The sequence below is a fragment of the Acinonyx jubatus genome, chromosome B4 (genome assembly GCF_027475565.1).
Source record: "Acinonyx jubatus isolate Ajub_Pintada_27869175 chromosome B4, VMU_Ajub_asm_v1.0, whole genome shotgun sequence".
NCBI classification, from domain to species: Eukaryota; Metazoa; Chordata; class Mammalia; order Carnivora; family Felidae; genus Acinonyx; species Acinonyx jubatus.
The window spans coordinates 62,665,393-62,691,806 of NC_069387.1; the positions used below are offsets into that span (position 1 = coordinate 62,665,393).

The 26,414-nt window shown below is 36.4% G+C and overlaps 1 protein-coding gene across 2 annotated transcripts in view; it reads right to left on the reverse strand.

Annotated features, from left to right (window-relative positions):
• Positions 1–26,414, reverse strand: part of AMN1 (antagonist of mitotic exit network 1 homolog) — a 58,337-nt gene that overhangs the window by 15,194 nt on the left and 16,729 nt on the right. For both annotated transcript variants that reach the window (XM_015074941.3, XM_027035861.2), the window contains 5 exons: positions 20,374–20,506; positions 16,712–16,856; positions 14,362–14,579; positions 13,980–14,036; positions 6,368–6,479 (listed from right to left, as the gene is read on the reverse strand). In XM_015074941.3, the coding sequence (XP_014930427.1) occupies positions 6,368–6,479; positions 13,980–14,036; positions 14,362–14,579; positions 16,712–16,856; positions 20,374–20,506 (665 nt within the window). The remainder of the gene's footprint in view (positions 1–6,367; positions 6,480–13,979; positions 14,037–14,361; positions 14,580–16,711; positions 16,857–20,373; positions 20,507–26,414) is intronic.

Below are 26,414 nucleotides of genomic sequence, written 5' to 3' on the forward strand. Positions count from 1 at the left end.
ACATGAGACAGATTAACAGGAGAAAATCAAATTTAATTTCCATGTATGGAGGTCTCATAGATATGGGACCTAACAAGTGACCAAGACAGGCAGCTTTTATACTTTTTTGACAGAGAAACAATAAATTTGTGGGGAACTGACAGGAAAAAGAAAACTTATGTTTGGGAGCTTGAATTAATAAGGAATTCTAAACAGAATTTGGGCTGGGGTAGTAAATAAGTAAAAAAACAAGGTTTGTTTACATAGGCTTCTTAGGTCCTGAGTTCAGCATCTCTGATGATAAGGATGTCTTTCTATCTCCTGGTACAGGGAGGGTACCTTTCACATGGGAGATTTGTTTCCTGCTTTCTAGAGACAAAAGACGGTCAGAGTGTTCTTGCACGGGCTGTTTCTTAAGTAACTTTACTTTTTATTTTTATTTTTTAAAACTTTTATTTATTTTTGAGAGAGAGAGAAAGAGAGAGCTCAAGGGGTAGAGGGGCAGAGAGACGGGGAATCAGAGGATGTGAAGTGGGCTCTGTGCTGATAGCAGAGAGCCAGATGCAGGGCTCAAAGTCATGAACTGTGAGACCATGACCTGAGCTGAAGTTGAATACTTAACTGACTGAGCCATCCAGGTGCCACTCTTAAGTAACTTTAATTCAAAATAATAAATACACTCCAGGGCATACTTTTGGGTGGCCTGCCCTGAGCCCAACACTATATCTATGGTATTTTCTAGAACACCATACCATACCAGGTCACTGTAGTAAGTTTAAGGGATTTCAGGGTAGAGCAAGGAAAAAGATATGACCACACGGTGGCAGTAGGACACAACGAGCTTTATTTGGGCAGTGCTTTGACAGATTTGTTCGCAGAAGTCCCTCACAACATAAGACCTTACAAAGACAACAGTGTGTGTGTGTGTGTGTGTGTGTGTGTGTGTGTGTGTGTGTGGTGGGGGGGGCACTACTGAGAAGGGAAGGAGGGTAAGGCAACTCTCAGAGGACAGGAGAGGAGGTTTAGGTCTCATGATGTTGCTCAGCATTACGATAAGGAGTCTCTGGGTCAGAGAGTTCCAAAAGGCAAGGGGGTCTTTCACACCCCTAGGTTTCATCTTATCTATGGTGGTAGATGTTGAATGAAGTTTTTCAGGGTATGCAAAGCAGGCAAGCTCTGGATGGCTAAAAATCGTCTTCTTCTTTTAAAAATTTATTTTATTTTATTTATTTTATTTTATTTATTAATTTTTTAATTGTTTTAAAATTTAAGTTTATTTATTTATTTTGAGAAAGATTAGATAGCACAAGCAGGGGGAGGGGAAGAGAGAAGGAGAGACAGAATCCCAAGCAGGCTCTACACCATCAGCACAGAATCTGATGTGGGGCTTAAACTCATGAACTGTGAAATCATGACCTGAGCTGAGATAAAGAGTCGGCCACTTGGGGCGCCTGTGTGGCTCAGTCAGTTAAGCATCCAACTTCGGCTCAGGTCACGATCTCACAATTCCTGAGTTTGAGTCCTGCGTTGGGCTCTGTGCTGACAGCTCAGAGACTGGAGGCTGCTTCAGATTCTGTGTCTCCCTCTCTCTCTGCCCCTCCCTTGCTCACATTCTGTCTCTCTCTCAAAAATAAATAAATGTTAAAACAATTAAAAAAAAAAGAGTCAGATGCTTAACTGACTGCACCACCCATGTACCCCCTTTATTTTTTTTATTTTAGAGAGAGTGTGTGAGTTGGGGAGAAGGACAGAGGGAGAGAAAGAATCCCAAGCAGTCTCCTCATTCAGCGTGTAGCCCAATGAGGGGCTTGATCCTATGACCCTGGGATCATGACCTGAGCTGAAATCAAGAGTTAGACACTCAACCAACTGAGCTACCCAGGCCCCCCAAGATCTGCTTTCTTAGCCTGTATTTAAAACCACTGGATAAACAAAGATTCAGTGCCGGTGGGCTTTTGAACTAACAGTTCCAATTTGATGTGAAGAAGTAAACAACATAGAAGTCATCTTTGGTTCATTTACATAACAGTAACATAGTTGGTAAATGCTGGCCTAGATAATCTTCCAGGTCAAACTATAGTTATTTTATCCTAAGTATTTTGAACTTCTGTCATTTTAATGTCTACTTTCACTTCCAGCAGTCACATGAAAATATAAGAAGTGATTTGAAAGGGATATTTGTTCCTGCTCCAAATGCTGAAGTTAACTGATAACTGTTTTTTTTACTGTAAAGCAATGGTTCTCAAAGTGTGGTCTGCAGATCCTCCAGTCAGACCTTTTTAGGGTTGTGAGCTAGTCATTTTATTCATAGTGCACCATTTTTATTTGAAAGAATGACTGTTAGCCTAAGGTTATTCAGACTTGGGCGCTTCTCAGACGATTTCTTGAAAAAGAGCGAAATGAACCTGTCACTTCAAAGAAAACAAGTGACAGAATTTGTTGGCAATGAAAAATTTTAGCATCCAAGTGAATTTTGGAAAATTTGTAGCTGCCACTATGATCTTGACAACCACCCAATGGTGATATTAACAAATGTGACTTTTTTTTGTCTGATGAAATGTGTCAACATTGGAAGATCTATATTACTAACAGAACCAATATTGTCTAAACTGCCAATGCATGACATTACAAAATCATGTATGGGTAAAAGATCCAAAGATCTAATCAAATGCAAGACAGACCAATGGATTGTAATGTAAGTATATAAAAATTTCATTAATATGTTTTCATTTCCTACACTGCAATTAACCTTTAAGAAATTACCAGTTACTGAGTTTTGGGGTAATGTCAAAGAAGAGCATCCACAGGGTAACCAGAAGGATAATGAGGGTAAAATGAGCAACAGTTGATTTTATGACATGTTGCCTAGCCAAGTTATCCTGAGACAAATATAACAGAACATTAAAATAGAACTATTTCAGCTAATGTTCCAGGAGTGGAGTTACCAGCTACTCTCTGATTCTGGTGAGATTCCAGACCACGTATACATGACTTGAAAATGCTTGGCTAAAATCTGATTTTGGAATCCATGGCACTTCATCCATTCAAAGATACAAAAGTGTTAAAGTTAGAAGGGATGGAGAGTAGGAAATTGAAGAAAGGATTTCTTTGAAGACAGCTGTGACTGGAGTTCTAGAAAGAAGCCTGGAGGTGCTTGCTTTTCCCTTCAAGCCTAGTGAGAGGAAATTCTAAGGAGATCAGTCGGTGAGTCTGATATGTCCCTTGGAGCTTGGGGGACACAGGACACCAATATCAGACCCATATCTGAGAAAAATAAAGGACAAAAAGCTATGGTGAGAGTCTATAAAGCTAAAGAGAAGACTGGGTTGGGAAGTACCCACACTCTCATTGCTGAAAGTATGTGTTTCCTGTGGACAGAGGTGGGCTGCCATGGGTTTGCCTTATATTCTGCTCATGAAAGCAACTGAGACAAGTTAGGAAACCTGAAACAGAGAAAGACTGAAGATATATGCTGGATTCCTGGGGATAGAGAAAGAAAACAGTAGCTACTAGCCAGAAGAGGCACCATGGCTTGAATCAAGAGAACTGCAGATAGGAGATATATGCAGTGATGGGGGTGGGTAGTAGGAAGTGGGCCCTGAAGAACCTCAAAAGTGCCCCACTGTTGACAGAGTACAGATCAGCTTTCCACAGGCCTGGAGTGCTGATATTCAGTCACAGTAGCACCGATAAGTAAGCCTTTTCTTTCCCTTCCCTCTGTTCCTGCTTATCCCAGGCCCACCCTGTACTAACATCGGTGGGATCAGAAACTGCAGTGGGCAAGCTGGGGGTAGGAAGAAAACTGAGGGCTGGTAAAAGAGAGGAACTAACAATGTCTGCGTATCCACTGCAGGCCAAATCTGAGCTGACCAGAGGAGCAAAAGCTTTCACTTGAACTTGTTTGGAGTACTGCATGGATTGAAGACGTTTTAGTTAACGAAATGAGAGGTTTCAGTGATAAGAAATGACAAGGCATTTTAACTCTCTGAGAATGATAAGAAAAGCCAATGGCACCTGGGATTTCACCTGGCAGTAGGGAAAATCTGCTCTTTAGAGCAGATTTGTAATAAAGTAGTGTGAGGAAAACAGAGTGACTATGAGTACCCCTTGCTTATTCAATCTATTGATCAAATGCACACATAGCTCAGGGGGTAGATATACACACTTAGATTGTTATTCTGGAAAGATTATCAAAGATTGCTGTTATTACATTCCATATTCTGTGGTCTTCTCTACCTTAAAATAAGAGCCTACTTGTTAGAATACATTTTTTTTTGCCTTATTTGATAACCAGAGAACCTCTGTTTGCCTTCTCACAACCCCCAGGATAATGTACGCAGGTACCAATCCCCTGCACTCAGTCCCATGAGTTTTTCTTGCTCTAAGTGATTTTTTAAAAATTATTATTACTAATTTTAATAGATATAACCATCCACATGATAAAAAATTCAAAAGGTACAAAGGGTATATAGTATAGGCTTTTTCTTGCTCTTGTCCCTCCACAACTTTCCCTGGAGGTAAGCACTGTTAACACTTCCTTTCTTTCTTTTTTTTAATTTGAGAGAGAGAGAGAGAGAGAGAGAGAGAGAGAGAGAGACAGCAAGTGTGAGCAGGGAAGTGGGGCAGAGGGAGAGAGAATCCCAAGCAGGCTCCATGCTGTCAGCACAGAGCCTGATGTGGGACTCGATCCCACAACCCTGGGATCATGACCTGAGCTGAAACCGAGTCAGATGCTCAACCAATTCAGTCACCCAGGTGCCCGTTAACAGTTCCTGATGTCCTTTTTGGCCTTAGTTTTTTGAGAAATGTCTTGGCCAAAAATAAGATTTAGTCTTCATTATAGATGTCACTGATACCACATACAACCTGTTGTCGGCTAGGTTTACATTCACAGTCCAAACATAAGAACAGAAGTTGCTAAAAGGACTTCTAGGATCATAACTCAACCCAGAGAATAACTGTTTAGACTGTAACTAGAGAAATGACATGGAAGGACTGGGCATCTATGCTGACTTACAAGTGAAGTCCAGGTTATATTGTAGTATATGGGCCATTGCAGAGGTGATGCAAAATGGCTGAGGTGCTAAGGTTTCAAGACATGGTCATGTATATTATCATGGCTCTTTTTTTTTTCACAATAACAAAATATTTTATTCATTATTTTATATAAATTGTGATACCAAAATGACATTTTGCCATTTAAAAATGTATGTTCTTATATATTACTATTATTGCAATTATATTTTATAAACAATAAAATATTCTTAAAGGTAAAATCTTTATATTTTACTATCTTTAGTAAAATTTTTTCTTAAAAAATCTTTTTTTTATTTGAATAGAGTTGACACACAATGTGACATTAGTTTCAGGTGTACAACATAGTGATTCAACATCTCTGCATGTTATACTATCCTCACCACAAATGTGGCTACCATCTGTCACCACACAACAATATCATTGGTTATATTCCCTATGTTATACCTTTTATTTCCAGTATCATGGCTCTTATACAGGCCAAATGGGCTGTGACTACTTTGTTCTCCTTCAGTGATGTATCACATTAGCCTAAGAATCCAAATTGTTCTGAATACGTTATGCTCTGCTCTGCTCATCACAAGTGCAGCTACCGTCTGTCATCATACAACATCATTGGCTATATTCCCTATGCTGTACCTTTTATTTCCAGTGTCATGGCTTCCAGCCACAGGCCAAATGGCCTGTGACTACTTTGTTCTCCTTCAGCGAAGTATCTATCACATTAGCCTGAGTCCAAATTGCTCTGAATCTCATTGGCTATAGTTTGATGAGATTATAGTCAACAGATCATTTAGCATATTTAATAGATGTAATATTACAAGCTTGAATTTTTTGTGTCTACATAAAACATCATGTTTAATGTCAACACTAGTACCACCACTATCATCCTCATCATAGTTAACATTTTTTTAATTTTTAAAAATGTTTATTTATTTTAGAAAGAGAGTGTGAGCAGTAGAGGGACAGATAGAGAGGGGGATAGAGAATCTAAAGCATGGTCAGCACAAAGCCCAATGTGGGGCTCGATACCATGCACTTGCGAGATCATGACCTGAGCTGAAGTCAGATGCTCAACTGACTGAGCCACCCAGGCGCCCCCATAGTTAACACTTATTGAACACTTAGCATTACCAGCACCACCAACATCGTGACTAACATTTACTGAGCCTTTACTATGTGCTAGCCACCATATAAAGTGTTGTCAGATAATTTTCACGATCAAGTTTACTACTATCATGTCCATTTACAGATGAGGAAAGTGAATAATGGAATGAGTTGAGTAATTTATTCAAGGTCACAGTTATTAAAAGATGAAGCCAGGATTTGAACCCAAGCAGTCTATCATACTAACCTGTTATTAGGGGGCATCCATGGAAGAGTAATATACGTATCTGAGGACAGCAAGTGAGGACAGCTTCTACAGCTTCATCAGTCAGATTCACACAATGTCCCATATGAATCTCCTATTTAAAAATAAAGAAAGGACAGTTAAAAGAAAAAAATTTATGATGACAGTATGAAAAAGCATGGGAAATACTCTGATACAAAAAGAACCAGGGGCGCCTGGCTGGCTCAGTTGGAGGAGCATGAACATCTTGATCTCTTGGTCATGAGTTTGAGCCCCATGTTGGGTGTAGAGATTACTCAAATAAATAAAACTTAAACAGCAAACAAACAAAAAGAACGAAATATCTACTTGCAAGAAAAATCCTATAGAAAGGACTAATGTAAGTATGTAGTAATTTGGAAAGTATAGATGACTTAAAAGTTAAGTGCCCAACCATTTTATAAATCAATATGGCAAAATCTGTTAAGGCTGAAGACAAGTATACCCCAGAACCCAGCAGTACCAACTGCAAGCGTCCATTATACATAGAGTTACTCTTGTATATGTGCCCAAGGAAATAACTTATAAATGTGCTCATTTTAATATTATTTGTAATAGTAAAGAAGTGAGTAATGAATAAACAAATGGTGGTTTATTAATGGGACAGAAAAAAGAGTTAAAATGAAAAATATCTCCTTGTATTAATAGGCATAAATCTCAAACAGAATGTTAGTTCAGAAACTTTGGAAACCTGTATGGTTGTGTTTTTTAAAGCCAAATGTGTACTTTCTATATCTAGCAATTCCATTCCTAGGTGTTTACCCAAGAAAAATGAAAATGTATGTCTATACAAAGATTTGTATGCAAATCTTCATAGCAGTATTCATAACAGTCCAAAATTAGAACAACCCAAATATCCCTCAAATGGTGAATATCCAAACAAACTGTGTCATATCCACACTATGGAATACTACTCAGCAAAATGAATAAATAAAAGGAATGAAATATTAATACATGCAACAACATGGATGAATCTCAAAAACATTATGCTAAATGAAGGAAGTAAAATAAAAAGGTAAAAAACAAAGAACAGTATTTCATGACTCCATTTATATAAAATTCTAGAAAAGGCAAAACTATAATGACAAAGTAAATCACTGGTTGCCTGGGGATGGAGGCATGGCAGGGAATGATTGCAAAGGGATGGGAGAAAACTTTTTTAGGATGATGGAATGTTTTATATATAATTGTGGTGGTTACAAGGCTGTATAACAATTACCAAAATTCATCAAACTTCATTACACTTAAAATGGGTAAATTTTATTGTATGCAAATTATACTTTAATAAAGCTTGGAAAATTAAACAATTTTGAATAAAAAAGCAAATTGTAATAGAACACATATATTATGAAGCTATCATTTGAAAATTTATAACATAAGACAATACTCTATCTTGTTTATAGATCTATATCTATATGTTTCTATCCATATATAGATAAAGTATGCAAACACACAAGGATAAATACACAGGCATCTTTAGAATAGTGGTTACTTCTGCAGGAAGAAAGGGAGAATGAATGTCATGGGAACTTTATAGGTAACATATAATTTTTAGGAACTGAAGTAAGTGCAGAACATGTTAAAATTCAAGGAGTGTCTGGGTGGCTCAGTCGGTTAAGCATCCAGCTCTTGATTTTAGCCCAGGTCATGATCTCATGGTTCATGGGATTGATCCCCATGTTGGGCTCTGTGCTGACAGCATGAAGCCTGCTTGGGATTCTCCTCTCCCTCTCTCTCTGCCCCTCCCCTGCTCATGCTCTCTCTTTCAAAATAAATAAATAAATAAATTAAAAAAAAAGAAAACGTTAAAATTCAAGTGTTTGGTCCACGGGTTTATGTTAATATTACTTTCTATACTTTTTCATATGTTTGAAATATTATATACCCCTTGTTTGATGTTTTAATTTGGAATCCTTCTGCATTGGTGGTGGGAATATAAAATAGTACAGCCACTATGAAAATAGTATGACAGTTCCTTAAAAAAATTAAACATAGCATTACCATATAATCCAGCTATTTCACTTCTAGGTAAATGCCCAAAGAATTGAAAGCAAAGACTTGAACATATTTTTGTATACCTATGCTCATAGCAGCAGTATTCACAATAGTGAAAACGTAGAAACAAATATTGATAGGTGAATGGATAAACGAAATGTTTATGTACTTATATAGACACACCCATAAGCATACATATATAAACATATTCATATATAAGCATGCACATGTTTCTGCATATATATATGAATATACCATATATCTACAATGAAATATTATTCAGTCTTAAAAGGAACGAAATTCTGATATGTGCAACAACAGAGATAAACCTTGCAAACATTGTGCTAAATGAAATAAGTCAGACACAAAAGGACACATATTGTATGATCCACTTATATATGAGTTATCTGTAATAGGCAATTCATCGAGACAGAAAGTAGAATAGAGATAGTTAGAGGCTGGGGGTAAGGGGTAATAGGGAATTACTATTTTAATGGGTAATGAGTTTCAGTGTAGGATGAGGAAAAATATCTGGGAATGGATAGTGGTGTTGGCAGCACAATAATGTGAATGTGCTTAATTCCACTGAATTGTACACTAAAAATGGTTAAAGTGGTAAAGTCTGCATTGTGTATATTTGACCACAGCAAAAAATATTTTAAGAATTTTGGAAGTAAGGGGGCACCTTGGTGGCTCAGTCGGATGACTGCCTGACTCTGGATTTCCGCTCAGGTCATGATCTCACAGTTTGTGAGTTTGAGCCCCGCATTGGGCTCTGTGCTGACAGTGCAGAGCCTGCTTGGGATTCTCTCTCTCCCTCTGTCTCTCTCTGCCCCTCCCTCACTCATGCTGTCTCTCTTTCTAAACAAACAAACAAACAAACAAACTTTAAAAAAAGAATTTTGGAAGTAAGGTTATGTAATGGTTGACACATTTATTTATGGCATTAATATTTTTTCCTTCCAAAAAGTTGATATTAAGTTGGTGTGCATACTATAATCAATCATATTGTGTAAGTAAAGGAAACCTGCGTATACCGAAAACTCATAAAATTGAGGAAAAAAGCATTTTCTGTTATAAACTGGCAAAGGTAGCCTATGATATAAATTGGCAAAGGATACGGACAAAGAAATACAATTTGAGAACAGATGGAAGGAATAGCGCTCCACCCAGGTACCATTTAAAATATATTAAGGCATTTAAGAAAAAAAAAAGATTCAATGTTGCAAACTGGGGTCTTGGCAAAATTGTGAATTCACAACATAACCTTTATAGGCAACAATCTTACAATATGAATTTAGGAGCATTAAAATATCCATACCTATTGACCCACTGATTCCATTTTTTGGAGTTTGTTACAGCAATGGAAGAAAAAATTTGTAAACCCCAACATATGACTATTTCTAACAGTTAAAAACTGGAAATAATCTGGATTACCAATAACAGAAAAAATGATTAAAGTAAGGAATGATACATTGTATGAACAGATTTTGTTCTCTGATACACCAATGCCTAGAACATAGCAAGTGCTTAATAAATAATTGTTGAATAAATGAAATTTTACAGGAAAAAAACTTTTAACCATGAAGACTGTAAAAACTTACAAAATGACTGTAATATAAAGTTAATATGATAACATTTATTGAGGTACTATCATGTGCCTGGAACTGCAGTAATACATAGGGATAAAATGATGATAAAATGATGAACAAAATGGTCTCTGCCCACTGGGAACTTAAATCAACAGAAATTTCAAAAACAATCATGACATTCAATAAATGTTGTCACATAAGTTTGTATAACTGTTTTTCAGTCTTTAGGAAAGGTTGTTAGACTTTTTTCTTTCTTCCTTCCTTCCTTCCCTCCCTCCCTCTCTCCCTCCCTCCCTCCCTCCCTCCCTCCCTCCCTCCCTCCCTCCTTTCTTTCTTTCTTTCTTTCTTTCTTTCTTTCTTTCTTTCTTTCTTTCTTTCTTTCTTTCTTTCTTTCTTTCTTTTAATTAAGTAAGCTCTATTCCCAATGTGGGGCTTGAACTCATAACACTAAGATCAAGAGTTGCATACTCTACTGACTGAGCCAGCCAGGTACCTGAAGTCCTTAGAGTTTTAATCAAATTTCTTGTCTTTCTTTCTTTTTTAAAGCTTATATATTTATTTTAAGAGAGAGAGAGTGAGCATGAGCAGGAGAGAGGCAGAGAGAGAGGGAGAAAGAGAATCCCAAGAAGGCGCCATGCTATCAGCCCACAGCCCAATGCTGGGCTCAATCCCACAAACCATGAGATCATGACCTGAGCTGAAATCAAGGGCAGGATGGATGCCCAACTGACTGAGCCACCCAGGCATCCCCAAATTTATTTTCAAGTTATAAACAATTCAGTAACATTGATAATATAATTTCCAGGAAGAGAACATATAAAAAGCAAGAGATTAAAACAGAGCATGTGATAAAAGGTAGGAATACATATTGCCCACAAGAGAAAAATCAGTAAAAAAGATGAAAAAGTTTGTGTTTCAATGAGCCAGAAATTGTGGTCACAAAAATACTAGATGCTATCAGACAAAAGTCAAAGTATATTTACTTTAAGGAAGGACTTAAGTTCTTCTTTAAAAAATTAAAAAAAAATTTTTAATGTTTATTTTTGAGAGAGAGAGAGAGAGACAGAGCGTGAGCAGGGGAGGAACAGAGAGAGAGGGAGACACAGAATCCGAAGCAGGCTCCAGGCTCTGAGCTGTCAGCACAGAGCCCAACTCAGAGCTCGAACTCATGAACTGCAAGATCATGACCTGAGCCAAAGCTGGATGCTTAACCGACTAAGACACCCAGGTGCCCCTTCTTTAAAAAAATTTTTTTAATGTTTATTCATTCTTAAGAGATAGAGAGAGACAGAGTGTGAGTCGGGGTGAGGCAGAGAGAGAGGGAGACCCAGAATCTGAAGCGGGTTCGAGGCTCTGAGCTGTCAGCACAGAGCCCAATGTGAGGCTTGAACCATGAGATTATGACTTGAGCTGAAGTCAGAGGCTTAACCGACTGAGCCACCCAGGTGACCCAACTTCTAATAAAGTTTAGAAATATTTCCATTGAAATATTTTGGCACTTAAAGAAATAAGATTTGTAAGTTTGAAAATATGAAAAATTGAATGATATGGCAGTATAATTGCCAACACTTATTGGTTCCTGAATCTCTTCCTAAGTCTGCTTAGGTTGGTGCTCCTAGTTTTGTAACACTGAAGTAAATATGCCGGTATGTTTCCTATCACTGCATAACATCTAATTTCCTGGTAGTTTTATTTGGGAATGGTAAACTGTGTTAACTGTTTGGGAACTTTATCAAAAATGATGATGGGGGCTCCTGGGTAGCTCAGTTGGTTGAGTGTTGACTCTTGATTGTGGCTCAGGTCATGATCCCAGGGTCATGGGATCAAGCCCTGCATCAGGCTCTGTGCTGAGTGTAGAGCCTAAGATTCTCTCTCTCTCCCTCTCTCTCTCCCTCCCTGCCCCCCTCTATCCCCTCCCCTGCTCATGCTCTCTCTCTCTCAACTTAAAAAAAATTATGATGAGTATAGGATAATGTTGTTGTAAGAATTAGATAACCTAATGAATATAAGGCAACAGTATGTAATATATAGTAAGTGCTCAACAAATGTTAGTATTTCAAACAGTAAACGTTATGGCAGAGTTTATTATCCCTACAGTTAGGATGCAATTTGGAATATTGGAACTTGGTATAAGAAATACGGTAATTTGTTAATCAAAGGATTTGTAAAAATATATATGCTATATGTATGTATATATACACATACACATGCAAACACACATACATACAAGCAGCATGCAGATATAAAAACAAAAAAATTATCTCAGGGCAATAACTCAAGGAGAAATATTTGGGCAAAAACATGGCACTGCTATTCTATTATGATAGTTAGTATTAACATTTATAATTCATTTACAGCCTGTTTACTTCCAAAAAACATTTGATGTGGCTTATTAATATAAAGCACATCTATATTAAATAAGACTTAAAAAACCCCAATATAAACTGGGAAAGGCGGAAATCAAAATCCTGGGATAAAAGGCTTCTTAATATATTTAGAAACAGGTTATAGGTGCCACATCAGTCACTGAATGGAAGGGCTGCACACTAATTTAGGATCTTTTTAAATAGCTGTACAATGCAGCTGTTGGGGAGGAAACCTTTTTCTCTATTCTATTATGTTCTATCTTTGGGAGCTTGTGAATTAAACTGACAAAGACAGACTAGCAAGAGAAAAGACAAAGTTTATTCACACACTAGCTCACAAAGAAAATGGCTCAAAGAAATGGCTATGATTTTGAGTTTATATATCATCTTAACAGGAGAAAGGGAGGGGGAGATAGGACACTTAGAGAAAAACAGATGACTTTCAGGGAAAACAAAATGGGCCTTTAGAGAGTAAAGGAGGTATGACAGTCTTGTGATAATGTTTGTTTATGTAATTTCTCATTTGATTCCTCCAGTGATGGAAGCAATCTTCCTGGTATTGGGTAGTCTTCCTTGAAAGTGGTTCGAGGCAGTTGAGTGCTTTTGGAAGTCTCTGTTTTTAGGCAGATGGGGTGTGTGTGTGTGTGTATGTGTGTGTGTGTGTGTTTCAGACAAAGCCTCTTTTTGCATTTGTAGATTTTTTTAAAGTTTATTTACTTTGAGAGAAAGTGAGAGAGCAAGCTGGGGAGGGTTAGAGAGAGAGAGAGAGAGAGAGAGAGAGAGAGAGAGAGAATCACAAGCAGGCTCCACACAGTGAGCACAGAGCCTGATGTGAGGCTCCAACTCACTAACCATGAGATCACAACCTGAACCGAAATCTAGAGCCGGATGCTTAACTGACTAAGCCACCCAGGTGCCTGCATCTGTTGATTTTTAAACATCATGGGGCGCCTGGGTGGCGCAGTCGGTTAAGCGTCCGACTTCAGCCAGGTCACGATCTCGCGGTCCATGAGTTCGAGCCCCGCGTCGGGCTCTGGGCTGATGGCTCAGAGCCTGGAGCCTGTTTCCGATTCTGTGTCTCCCTCTCTCTCTGCCCCTCCCCTGTTCATGCTCTGTCTCTCTCTGTCCCAAAAATAAAAATAAACGTTGAAAAAAAAATTAAAAAAAAAAAATAAACATCTTTAGCTCAAAATAAGTTTTATGTGACTGGCATATTCTGAATCCCTTCATGTATATTAAGAAAATAGAATAGTAAGGGACTAAGTAGTCCTGGCAATGAAGATTCTAAAGAATGTAATTTTTACACTGATAAACTTTCATAATCTTTACCCATAATAAGATTATCCTTAAATGTGTTAGAAACTAAAACTTATGGAAAATGAGACCTTTTGTTAGAAGCAGAATGGGTTTTTATTTGAAGCATGCTTTATCTAACTTTACTGTTTTTCTTCACTCTGGAAATAAAGAGGTGGAGGCAAAAACCCAAAGCAAACCCAATCAAAATAATGCCATGGAAACACCTAATTTATAAGGCATTGGTTGTTTGCTACATTCAAAAAATAATTTCTGACGATAATATAAAGAATTTAGTCAGCACCAACTTCATAGATATTTAAAAATTACCTCTAATTTCTTGGCACAAGGTCCATTAACAAGTGCAACCACCCCATCATCTGACACCTAAGCAAAGAGAAAAAGCAACACAGCACACAAATGGGAAAGATGGAACTAAAATTTTCTAAATATTATTAATCATTTATGTATAGTTTTATCGCCTCCCATTTAGCAAACATGTGTTTTAGCCACACTTATCTTTTTCACCCTTACTTAAAATAATTGAGGGAAATGTGCCAAATTATATTGCAATTATATGAACAGTGAAGCATGAGGTAGTCAACAAATTCAACAACAACCAAAAGAATTAATTATGCTTTTCTGATGAGTCATGGAAGTTCACTGGGCAAACACATACAGTCTCTATATAGTAAGTCTGTATTTCATTTACCTGCGTAGCTGAGAAATCAACACACTGCAAAAATGGGCAGTTTTCTCCTAATGCATGTAAGGACACATCAGTAATACCTAAACAGCCACCTAAATCAATTATCTTTAGTAGCCGGCAGTTACGTGCAAGAGCAAGGACTCCTTCATCAGTGAGATTGCAGCATCTTTTCAAAGAAGCTTCATGCAGGTATGAACAGGAGGAAGCCACTGCTTTTATTCCTGAGGGGAAACATAATTATGTATCAATGAGCTATATATGCATATATATGAGAAATGTGACTGATTTTCATTTTAGCAGTCACCAGTATTGATGTATCCAACTGTATGTTAGCCTTTTGCAAAGTAGTCCGTCTGTGAGGATATACTTATTTTCCAGTGATGCTGCCATTATTAAAACTTTTTTGGAAAGTTTCAGGAATTCTCTACATAGTCTGTAGTATATCATTCAGAATATCTGTAACGAATGGCAAGGCTTTATTGTTGACAAGTAGATTTGCCTTTAGGAAACAGCCAAAAGTTATTCAGAACCAAATTAGGCAATTGAATAGTAGATAAGTCTTTTTGTTAAAACAAAAGTTTTAAAGTAATAAAGTTAATTTTCTTGTGGACTCTGAAGGGAAATCAAAAGTTAAATTGCCCCAATGTCTTAGGTAATAGTTTTCATTGTTATCCTTAGGAATCATACATATGTTTCTGCACTCTCTCTTCCCCCTTTGACTCTTAAATCCAATTAAACTGATATAAATGCACATTGGAGACTGGTACATGATAATGAGCCACATAAATAAGAGAGTACTTTGGGAATCCTGGGCCCTTTAATCATGCACACACATTACAACAGTGTTAAAAGATAGCTTTATGAGCAAAATACACAAAAGGGAAGATGGTAAATTCATATGTAGGTCATTTTTACTGTTCTCTGTATCTTAAGAACTTAGATTTTTTATTTTTTTTACCCCCCAAAAGAACTTTTATTTTATTTATCAGTGTCCAGCATGAAAGTTCTTTTTAGTGAGTTACTATTTGTGTAAACATTTAAAAAACTTAAGCTTCTTTGTAATATTATAGGTAGCTTAACTTGCTAACCAAGATGACTGCAAAATATAGCCAACTACTCACAAAACTTTCTAGAAACCTAGCTAGACAAATTAGTCCCTCTTTTTTTTTTTAAATTTAATTTATTTTTAAAATTTACATCCAAGTTAGTTAGCATATAGTGCAACAATGATTTCAGGAATAGATTCCTCAACGCCCCTTCCCCCTACCACATCTTCTTTATCCATTCATCCATCGATAGTCTCTCTTTCTTATATTGAAGGGAAAGGTTAAAATTCTATATTGATAGAAAAAAAGGGCAAAAACTCTGTAATTCATGCAATAGTGACACTGAAAAATGCAGTCTGACTGGCTATTAAAAACTATGCATTGTAGGGGATGAAAGGTACAGCGTAGGGAATATAGTTGATGGTATTGTAATGGTCTTGCATGGTGACAGAGGGAAGCAACACTTGTGGTGAGCTTTGCATAATGTACAGGCTTGTCTAATCACTAAGTTTGTACCACTGAAACTATTGTAACATTGTATGTCAATCCTACTCCAATAAAAAATTTTTTTAATCAAAAGACATAAAAACAAAAAATAAACTATGCATTGTACAGACTGATAGCAGAGTACTTAGTAAGCTTACTCTGATGATGATTTAACTTTCTGTTGTAATTTTGCATCAAGAAAGCCTTAAAGTATGAACTGGTCATTTCTTATTCTGTTATACCAGGAAAAATATTTAAAATACAGACATCCAAACAAACATCCATGTTTATTTTAAATATGTTTAAATTGCAAGTAGTGACTTAGTGTATTCTTAACTTTCAGCAAAGGTTATAAGCAGGAACTCTAATTTGGATTCTTTAGCTTGGTTTGAATATTAAACATTTTTTTAATGTTTATTTATTTTTGAGAGAGAGAGAGAGAGAGAGAGAGTGTGTGTGTGTGTGTGTGTGTGTGTGTGTGTGTGTGTGTATACTTGAGTTGGGGAGGGGCAGAGAGCAAGGGAGACACAGAATCTGAAGCAAGGTCCAGGCCCCGAGCTGCCAACACAGAGCCTGACATGGGGCTTGAATCCATGAGCCGTGAGATCATGACCCGAGCTGAAGTCAGACATATAACTGACTGAGCCACCCAGGCACCCCTTAGTTTGAATATTTTTATTGATAAATACAGTTTCTGTTTCTTTGATATCTTCATACTCATTTTTGACATATTTACTACCCCTCCTTCCTGTTCTTTGTTCCAAAATTATACTAGATGAGGAATAGTAGTCTACCAATGTATTCAGTGTTAACAAACATACCTTTTGAAGTTATGGAAATTCTGTTTTCTTTTGAGGAACTTAAATTTAATTTCTTCAGCTTTCTGCAGTTGCACAGGTGCAGGAGAGCAGTATCTGAAATATCACAGCTCCGTAGATCTAGAGTTTGGACTTCAGGATGTAAAATCTATAAAAAATACATGATTTAAAAATTAATTTTTCCTATGAATATAAATGTTTATTCCATATTCAGTGTTTTGGTGGTCCCATCAGATAAATGGTGGATGGAAAATGTAGCAGAGAATACAAAGACATATCTGTGTGGAGACACATATGTAAGGCAGGAAAAATACAAGCCCACTTCTAACTGGAGGTGCAGCTTCTAGCATCCCCAAAATCTTTGCTGGGACCTGAGAAGCAGGATCGAGGTGGTGGCACGTGCTTATCTTTTTTCAGTAGATCTTGACTATTATTAGAGATCCTGGCTACATGCCTCTGCTCAGCAGGTATGAGTCTTTAATCACTTAGACACTGAATGGTTATAGGATATGAATATTACTTATCTACAACATTTACCTCCTTCATTCTTATTGGGAGCTAGTACAAGCAGACCCAGTATTTCTGAATGTTTACTTGAAAGCAACAAATATAGCAAATCAATTTCAAAGGGTTTTGAGCTCTTTTCTTGGGCGTTCTTTTTACTTTATTTTTTCCAAAGTAGAACTAACTTTACTTTTCTGAATGTAAAAGTAATGTATTATTACTGAAAAGATTTAGACAATATAGACAAATTATAAAAATAAGAAGAGTACTAAGTACATTATATACATGATGCCATTTAGTATTCTCTCTTTCTCAAACACATAAACACTCCTGAGAGATTCGTCATTACCATATTATAAAGGAGGGAACTGAGGCATCCAGAGCTTAAATAGTAACACAAAGTACAGAGCAAAAAAGAAGCAGAGCTAAGATTGAAAACCAGGTCTTTCCAATTCCAAAGGCTATGATTTTATCCACTATAACTAAAATTACCCATCATACCAATGCCCAGAGAAAAGCATTTTAGTTTTGGTGGCTTTTGACTTAAAAAAAAAAAAAAAAAAACTTTGAAGAAAAATGGGATCAGATTATATATAAGATGAGCATTTTTTACAAAAACAACTTATTGTGGTTGCATATGATTCCATTTTATGAATGCACCATAATGTATTAAATGCATCCTACATTGACAAACACTTCAGTTGAACATTTAGGCTGAGTTAGGAGGCAATATAGTATAGTAATTAAGAACATGTCCTCTGGAGGCAGACTGCCTGAGTTTGAACCCTTTGAGTGTGATCCAATTCTGGTTTGTGTGTGTGTGTGTGTGTGTGTGTGTGAGTGTGTGTGTATGCGCCTCAATACCCTCTTTATTAAAATTGGTAGAATATTTTGTGACAAATAAAGGTGTCTCGCTTATGTGTTATATGTAACTGTCAACTATTATGATAAATGGTATTATGATGAGCATACCTGTGTACTTTCCTGATTATTATTTCTTGGGATTCATGTCAGAAGTAAACGGTAAATGCAGATGCTAACTAACCCTATTGTGGTAATCATTTTGCAATATGTAAATGTATCAAATCATCACATTATGTTGTAGGCTGTCAACCTACACAATGTTACATGTCAATCATATCTCAATAAAACTGGAAAAAATACTAGGACTAAAATTTTTGAGTCCATAGTAAGTACATTTTTAGGACTTTTGATAGTTAATGCCACACTGTCCTCCTAAAAGGTTTTTATAAATTTACACTCCCACCAACAGGAGACAAAGTGACTGTTGGCCACACTATTGTCAACACTGGGTGTTATTATTTTTTAAGTCTCTGGCAATGCCAAACTGAAAGACAAACTGTGACTTTTATTACTAATGAGGTTAAATATACTTTTATACACTGATAGTGATTTATATTTTTTCCTTTGAGTATTTCCTGATTCTTCTGTTTTAGTATTTGTTTTGATTTTTCTTATTGGTTTGTTACAAACCTATAGAATTACATGTGTATTGCAAATATTTTTCCTAGTTTGTTACTTGACTTTGTTTCTTTTTTTTTTCTTCTTGCAGTAAGAAATTTCATATTATTATGTAATCAAATCCATCAATAGTTTTCTTCTTGGTTTCTAACTTTGGTGTCATGTTTAGAAAGGCCTCCTCCATCTAACTATAAAAAGATTTAGGAAATATTTCAAAAAGAGCCATCCAATGATGCATTCAACTTTGCAACAGATGTTAGATCTGGCTTTTTGAATAATTTCATAAGCAGGACTCCATTTTATAGGACAGGGATTTGAGAGAGAGCACTAAAGAAAGCATACTTCTGTTTTTTCTCTATCTCATTCACCCCTTCGCCCTTTCCTATTCAGGTAAAATGAAGTTTAAATGAATATTAAGGATGGTCATAAAATGAACATTTAAGCCACTCCAATATAAGCTAAAGGGTTAGAACAAAATGGGGATAGTGGGGAAATGAGGAAAAGCATCAATTTTCTGTAGTTTCATAATGTTTCTTCTGTGAGCCATACACAAACTATATATATATCCACAGAACCACTGGCAGTAAGAACCTGGGGATATTATTCTACCTCCATTGAGTCAAGCAGACTGCAACACTAAAATGTCTATGTTCCAGTGCAAGCTAACATGAAGAAATCAAAGCATTACAGGTACCTCAGGCTGTTAAAAGAAACACTAATGGCACATGTAAGTGCAATTACAAAGAGAGGTCACAGGGACAGTCATGTGCTGGAGTGCTATCACCACAGTTTGTTCCCTTTTGATTCCGGGCTTTGGGCAGAATGTGTACTAAAGTCAGCAGTTGGTAGTTAGAACCAGAGTTTCTATAGTAGACTAGTCTAGTCTAGACTAGAGTCTCCGAAGACAGTGATGATGGCTGCAAACCCATTTTATAGTTAAGGGCACTGACGCTCAATGTTAGAGAGTGGCAAAGCTAGGATTTCAAATCGGGTTGGAGGCCTTTACTATACTTATTGCCTTACAGAATAGCCAATTTTAGCTTAGCTGTAAGGAGGGAGAGTGAGCATTAGTTAGCAGTAGGGAGGTATCCAGAAGAGTGAGTTTAGAGGAGAGGCTTTTAACTGCTGATTGTTAGCCATGAGTGGATAAAACCAACGTAGTGGACTCTGATCAACATTTTTGTAAATTGAAATAAGACATAATAGAACAAAATAGAAAATATTCAAGTGTACTGCACACAGTATGTTACATGTAAATGTGGTTTGTGTACCAGAGGCATAATAGAACATATATTTCTTACTGTGGGTTTTTTTTTTTTTTTGCCATTTGTGTATTCACCCTGCATTTTAATTTTTTCCAGCCTTATTGAGCTATAATAGTTCAAAAAGCTTAAAACTTTTAAAAAATGTAGAGATCAAGGGTGCTGGTATGATGAAGACAAGGGAAGCAGATGAAAGAATGGTGGGAGAAGATTTTTAGGTAACTATTACACATAAACATTTGGTTATATGCAGAGAAAAAAAGAACCCCAATGTTTTATTATATTTTGAAATTATTACTAAACCTAAAAAAAAAACCATTATTACTAACCTACTATATGCCATTGCTCTAAAAATCTGAAACCATATCTAAATAGTAAAATATAATATGCTTGCTTTACAAATATACATACTCTTACCTCACTTATATTTGAATCTGTTATCTGCCCCTGGGTACTCATTATTTTAATCAGTCTGTCTTTTATGTTTGGAGGCAAAGGCTTAATGTCTGTGATATATCTGGAAATATTCTTCATGAAGCACCAAAGGCATCTGAAATACAAAACAATATAGTAAATTACATGGTACCTATACTGATTCCTAATATTTGATGCTGTTTGTTAGCACTTAGTCCTTTCATAAATAGGGTGTACATTTAATATAAATATTTGCAACATAAGCTTGGTAAGATTTAAAAGCCTAGTGTGTACTCAGTTGTGGACCAGAGGCTCTTCCCTCACATTTTTTTTCTCAGCATACCTCATTTACTAAAATGCATTCTAAATTTCAAAAAAAGTTTTTTCTAAGTCCTAAGTTTTTCTCTAATTCCTAAGACATACTACTAACATTTCTGTTACATATTCCTAAATAAACAGTGATCTAGGGCCTGTTAATTGACAAGTTTTATCTATTCATGCAGCAAACTTTTCATGATTTTTCTTAAAAATTATTTGTGTAATGAAATCATGAAAGAACTATGACCATGAAGACTGCACAAATAGTACAAATCATGGAGATAACAACCAGGGTTGTATATGCCTAGAGTAGGGTTATCAGAGCAGGCAATAACCAAGACCCATATGACCAACATATCTCATATGTGGCCTGAAATTCCAACTATCTGAGAACCTCGTACTTTAAACAAACAAATAAATATAAACCTTACTTAAATTTCTGACTACAAATATCCCCACATATATATAATTTTACATTCGTGAATTTCCCTCTCTGATCCTTTCCCCTTCCTTCCTCCCACTAATATCTAGTGTATGTTCTTTCTTATTTTTTTCTATGCTTTTACACACACACATACACACACACAAACATACACACATACACATTTAAAGGGTTGTGGGGGGTGGGTGATCATTGTTTCCTAAAATGGCATCACTGTGTACTCTTTTCTATACCCTCTTTAACTCAATAATATCTTACAAAATTCTTCAAAGCATCAAGTATAGTTCTAATGCTCCTTTCATGGCTATATAACATTTCACAGTGTGGATGATTTATTTAGTCATTCTCCTATATATGATATTCCACTGCTTCTAGGACATGTTAACATATGCTGTCAGATTGTTTTCTAGAAAGTCTATAACACTTCATATTTATTATATCTACCCTATTTCTCTACATCCCTCAGGAAATAGGTTTATTTTACTTAATTTTTCATTTCCATTATCTCCATTTCCCAATCACATCCTCCATCATCCAGGAATCTAATGTCTAGTATGTACCCTTTTGATGTATGTGTCCTTTTAACATGCTTGTATTTCTAATTTATATATGTGGTATTTGTCATAGATTTATCTAGTTTTTCACTCACCACTGCTTTAAAAGTCTACCTACTCTTGAATGTTGGAAAATCTTATGTGTGAAAAGTGGTACATTATTACTTTAATTTGCATTTCTCTATTTACTATAAATTTGACATCTTTTCATGAACCTATTGGCTATCTGGATAGCCTATTTCTCTAAATTGTCTATTCATATCCTTTGCCTATTTTACTATTTTTTGACTTAAATTTGTAAGAGTTGTTTTTGTGGCCAAATATATGACTGAATTTGTATTTGCTCTATAAACATTTAGAGAATGTATGTTCTCTAAGAGATGTAATGTTCTCTCCATTATGCATGTTTGTCTAACTATATCTCTCCATGTATGTATATGTGTATGCACACAAATATATTATGTGGACATATGATTGTTTATGGATAGTATTAATTCTTCTATATTCTTTTTTTTATGTTTACTTTTATTTTTAAGACAGAGAGAAACAGAACATGAGTGGGGGAGGAGCAGAGAGAGAGGCAGACACAAAATCTGAAGCAGGCTGCAGGCTCTGAGCTGTCAGCACGGAGCCCGATGTGAGGCTGAAACCTGCGAACCATGAGATCATGACCTGAGGCGAGCATGATGCCTAACCAACTGAGCCACCCAGCTGCCCCAACTCATCTATGTTCTTATTTTTTCTACTAAATTTGTAGAATTCTTAGTTTACAATACAATGCTTGTATTTTGAAATCAAGTTACTTTCTTTTTTTGGGGGGGGGGGATATTTTATTTTATTTATTTATTTTGTAATTTACATCCAAGTTAGTTAGCATATAGTACAATAACTATTTCAGGAGTAGAATCCAGTGATTAATCCCGTATGAAGTTACTTTCATTTCTACTAGTTTTTGCTTTTTGTACATTACTGTTTTATAATGAAAAAATTTAAATACATAAAAATAAAATAGAATGATATAAAATCCTTGCATCATAAATCTAGAATTTTAAAATTTATTATTTATCATATTGTGTCAAATATCTTTAAGACATAAAACATTTCAGATAAAATTAAAGCCTCCTTTGTACACCTACATAGGTTTACTCTTTATTGCCCTTGGTAGAGGCAACCACAACCATGAAGTTTTTTTTTTTAAACAGCTTTTAAAACAGTTTCTGTCCATGATTTTATTATATTTTTACTACTAAAGTATATGTGTGTAAATAACAGAGTATTGTTTTCTATAATTGTAAAATGTAGTATATTAAATTTCCTACCATGGCTGAATGTATCAATTGTCTTTGTATGTAATGACATTCCTTTTAATAAGACTTTGGTGTTAGTTGCAAATTCATGATCATTATTTCTTCTTCTTCTAGAATATTCCTTTCCTCAGTAAGTAATTTCTCTATCCACATTAATGTTTTTCACATTAGATTGTATTCAGTCTGGTTTTAACGTTGTTCTACCATTTTTCTTTGGCTTCTTTGGCTAACATGTTTACAAGATTCATCTGCATTGTTGCAGGTAGCTATAGTTGATTTAAAAAATTGTTTCTTAAAGTTTATTCATTTTTGAGACACAGAGAGAGACAGAGCATGAGCGGGGAAGGGGCAGAGAGAGGGGGACACAGAATCTCAAATAGGCTCCAGGCTCTGAGCTGTCAGCACAGAGCCTGACGTGGGGCTCGAACACATGGACTGTGAGATCATGACCCGAGCTGAAGTTGGACGCTCAACTGACTGAGCCACCCAGGTGTCCCAAGTTGATTTTAATTTTGAGTTTGTTCAAGTCCATTTTTAATACTGTATACTATTCCATTGTTTGAACAATTTGTCTTTTCTATTGTCAGTGAACATTTGGGTGGTTTATAATTTACTATTATAAATTATATTCATATGAATGCTCTTGGACAGGTCTTTTGGTGCACGTGTGCCTGTTTTAATCAAGTATATGTCTACAAGTGGAATTGCTGGCTCATAGGGTATGCATATGTTTAGCTTCATGCCAAACAGTCTTCAGAAGTGATTGTACTGATTCTTATCTTCAATTAGTGAAAGTTCCTGGAATCCATATCCTTGTCAGCATGGCATTATCAGTCTTTTTAATTGTAGCCAATTTATGAATATATGGCAGCAATGCAATGTGACTTTAAATTGCAACCCCTTATTGGGGCGCCTGGGTGGCTCAGTTGGTTGAGCATCCAACTTTGGCTTAAGTCATGATCTCGCAGTCTGAGTTCGAGCCCAGCGTTGGGCTCTGTGCTGACAGCTCAGAGCCTGGGGTTTGCTTTGGATTCTGTGTCTCCCTCTCTCTCTGCCCCTCCCCTGCTCATGCTCTCTGTCTCTCTCTCTCTCTGTCAAAAATAAATAAAAAAACATTAAAAAAATTGCAACCCCTTATTATGAATTAATTTGAGCATGTTTTCATTTCTTTATTGTTCATTTGGATAGTCTCTCGTGGAGTATCTGTTCAAGTAGCCTGCCCAGTTTTCTTTTGGGTCTACATTTTACTTACTGACATGTAGGAGTTCCTCTTCCATTCTGGACATGAGCTTTCTGTTGGTTATATATGTGGCAATTATATTCTCCCATTCTGTGGACTGCCTTTTCACTCTCTTTCCCATGTCTTATGTTGAAGTATAGTCTAATGTTTTCTTTATGGCAAGTTTCTTTTGCATTCTGTTTATGAACTCTTTCACTGTCCTAAGTTCATTAGGCTAATCTGCTATGCTTTCTTCTAGGAAAAATTAACTAAATGTGTTGTTTTATCTTTCACTTAAAAAAATTTTTTTTTAATTAAATAATCTCTGTGCCCAATGTGGGGCTTGAACTCACAACCCTGAGATCATGCTCTGCTGAATGAGCCAGCCAGGCACCCCGGCTTTTCACTTTTTGACTTAAAAACTACCTGGAATTGAATTTTGCAGTTGTCAAGAACTATGCAGAGTCTGAGAATTTCCCCCACTTACAAGCTTGCAAGTTAGCCTACTACCATTTCATGAGTGCTAGCAGAAGATAGATTCCTGAGTCAAAGAAAAAGGACTTTATTACACATGACAAGAGCAGTAGTCAGAGCTTCACATTTATGCTGGCTCTTCATGCCCTCTAAGTCCTACCGTGTAATATAGGTAGGGCCCAGATAAATGCTTGAGAAAAACAACGAGCTTGGGTGACTCACAACTTTTATGGTAAACTGAAGCAAGTTTGCTTTTTTTTTTTTTTTTTTTTTGGAAGGAGACAGTATTTGCTGCAAAAACACATTTGAGAAATGCCCTAGGTAAAGAGTAGTCAAAGCCTTACATTCTTGGCATAACCAGTAGGTTCATGGCAGATTGCCTCTCCCAACATCCACCCAACATGTTCTTGGCTGAACTCAAATATTTATATAAGTACACCACTCAGTCAGCTACTCTAATTTGACCAACAAACGGAGAAACCAAATCTGTTCAATTTGTCTCTTAAAGCATTTAATTAAGGCTACTATCAATAGTATCCTAAATAGTAAGATAAGGCCAATCTGCAGTAATGACCTCAACAGTGCCCGCCAGAGTCCCAGACTCAGCTAACTGTGAATAAGTATGGAGGGGGGGAGGAGGACTAGTCAGTCTCATTTAGACAGACAGGATGTAGTCCAATATATCAGCTATTATGAAACATGAAAAGGAATTTAGATTGTTATTCAATCTGAGGATTCCTTAATGCCCTTTACCCATTTAGCCCATCCCCCCTCCCACGACCCCTCCAGCAATCCTCTGTTCTCTATATTTAAGAGTCTCTTATGTTTTGTCCCCCTCCCTGTTTTTTATTTTTGCTTCCCTTCCCTTACGTCCATCTGTTTTGTATCTTAAAGTCCTCATATGAGTGAAGTCATATGATATTTGTCTTTCTCAGACTGACTAATTTCGCTTAGCATGATACCCTCTAGTTCCATCCACGTAGTTGCAAATGACAAGATTTCATTCTTTTTGATTGCTGAGTAATACTCCATGGTGTATATATATATATATATATATATATATATATATATATATATATACCACATCTTCTTTACCCATTCATCCATCGATGGACATTTGGGCTCTTTCCATATTTTGGCTATTGTCGATAGAGCTGCTATAAACATTGGGGCACATGTGCCCCTTCAAAACAGCACACCTGTATCCCTTGGATAAATGCCTAGCAGTGAAATTGCTGTGTTGTAGGGTAGTTCTATTTTTAAGTTTTTGAGGAACCTCCATACTGTTTTCCAGAGTGGCTGCACCAGTTTGCCTTCCTACCAGCAATGCAAAAGAGATCCTCTTTCTTTGCATCCTCACCAATATCTGTTGTTGCCTGAGTTGTTAATGTTAGCCATTCTGACAGGTGTAAGGTGGTATCTCATGTGGTTTTGATTTGTATTTCCCTAATGATGAGTGAGGTTGAGCATGTTTTCATGTGTCGGTTGGCCATCTGGATGTCTTCTTTGGAGAAGTGTCTATTCATGTCTTTTGCCCATTTCTTCACCGGATTATTTGTTTTTTGGGTGTTGAGTTTGGTAAGTTCTTTATAGATTTTGGATACTAACCCTTTATCTGATATGTCATTTGCAAATATCTTCTCCCATTCCGTTGGTTGCCTTTTAGTTTGTTGTTTTTGCTTATTGTTTCCTTTGCTGTCAGTTTATTTTGATGAGGTCCCAATAGTTCC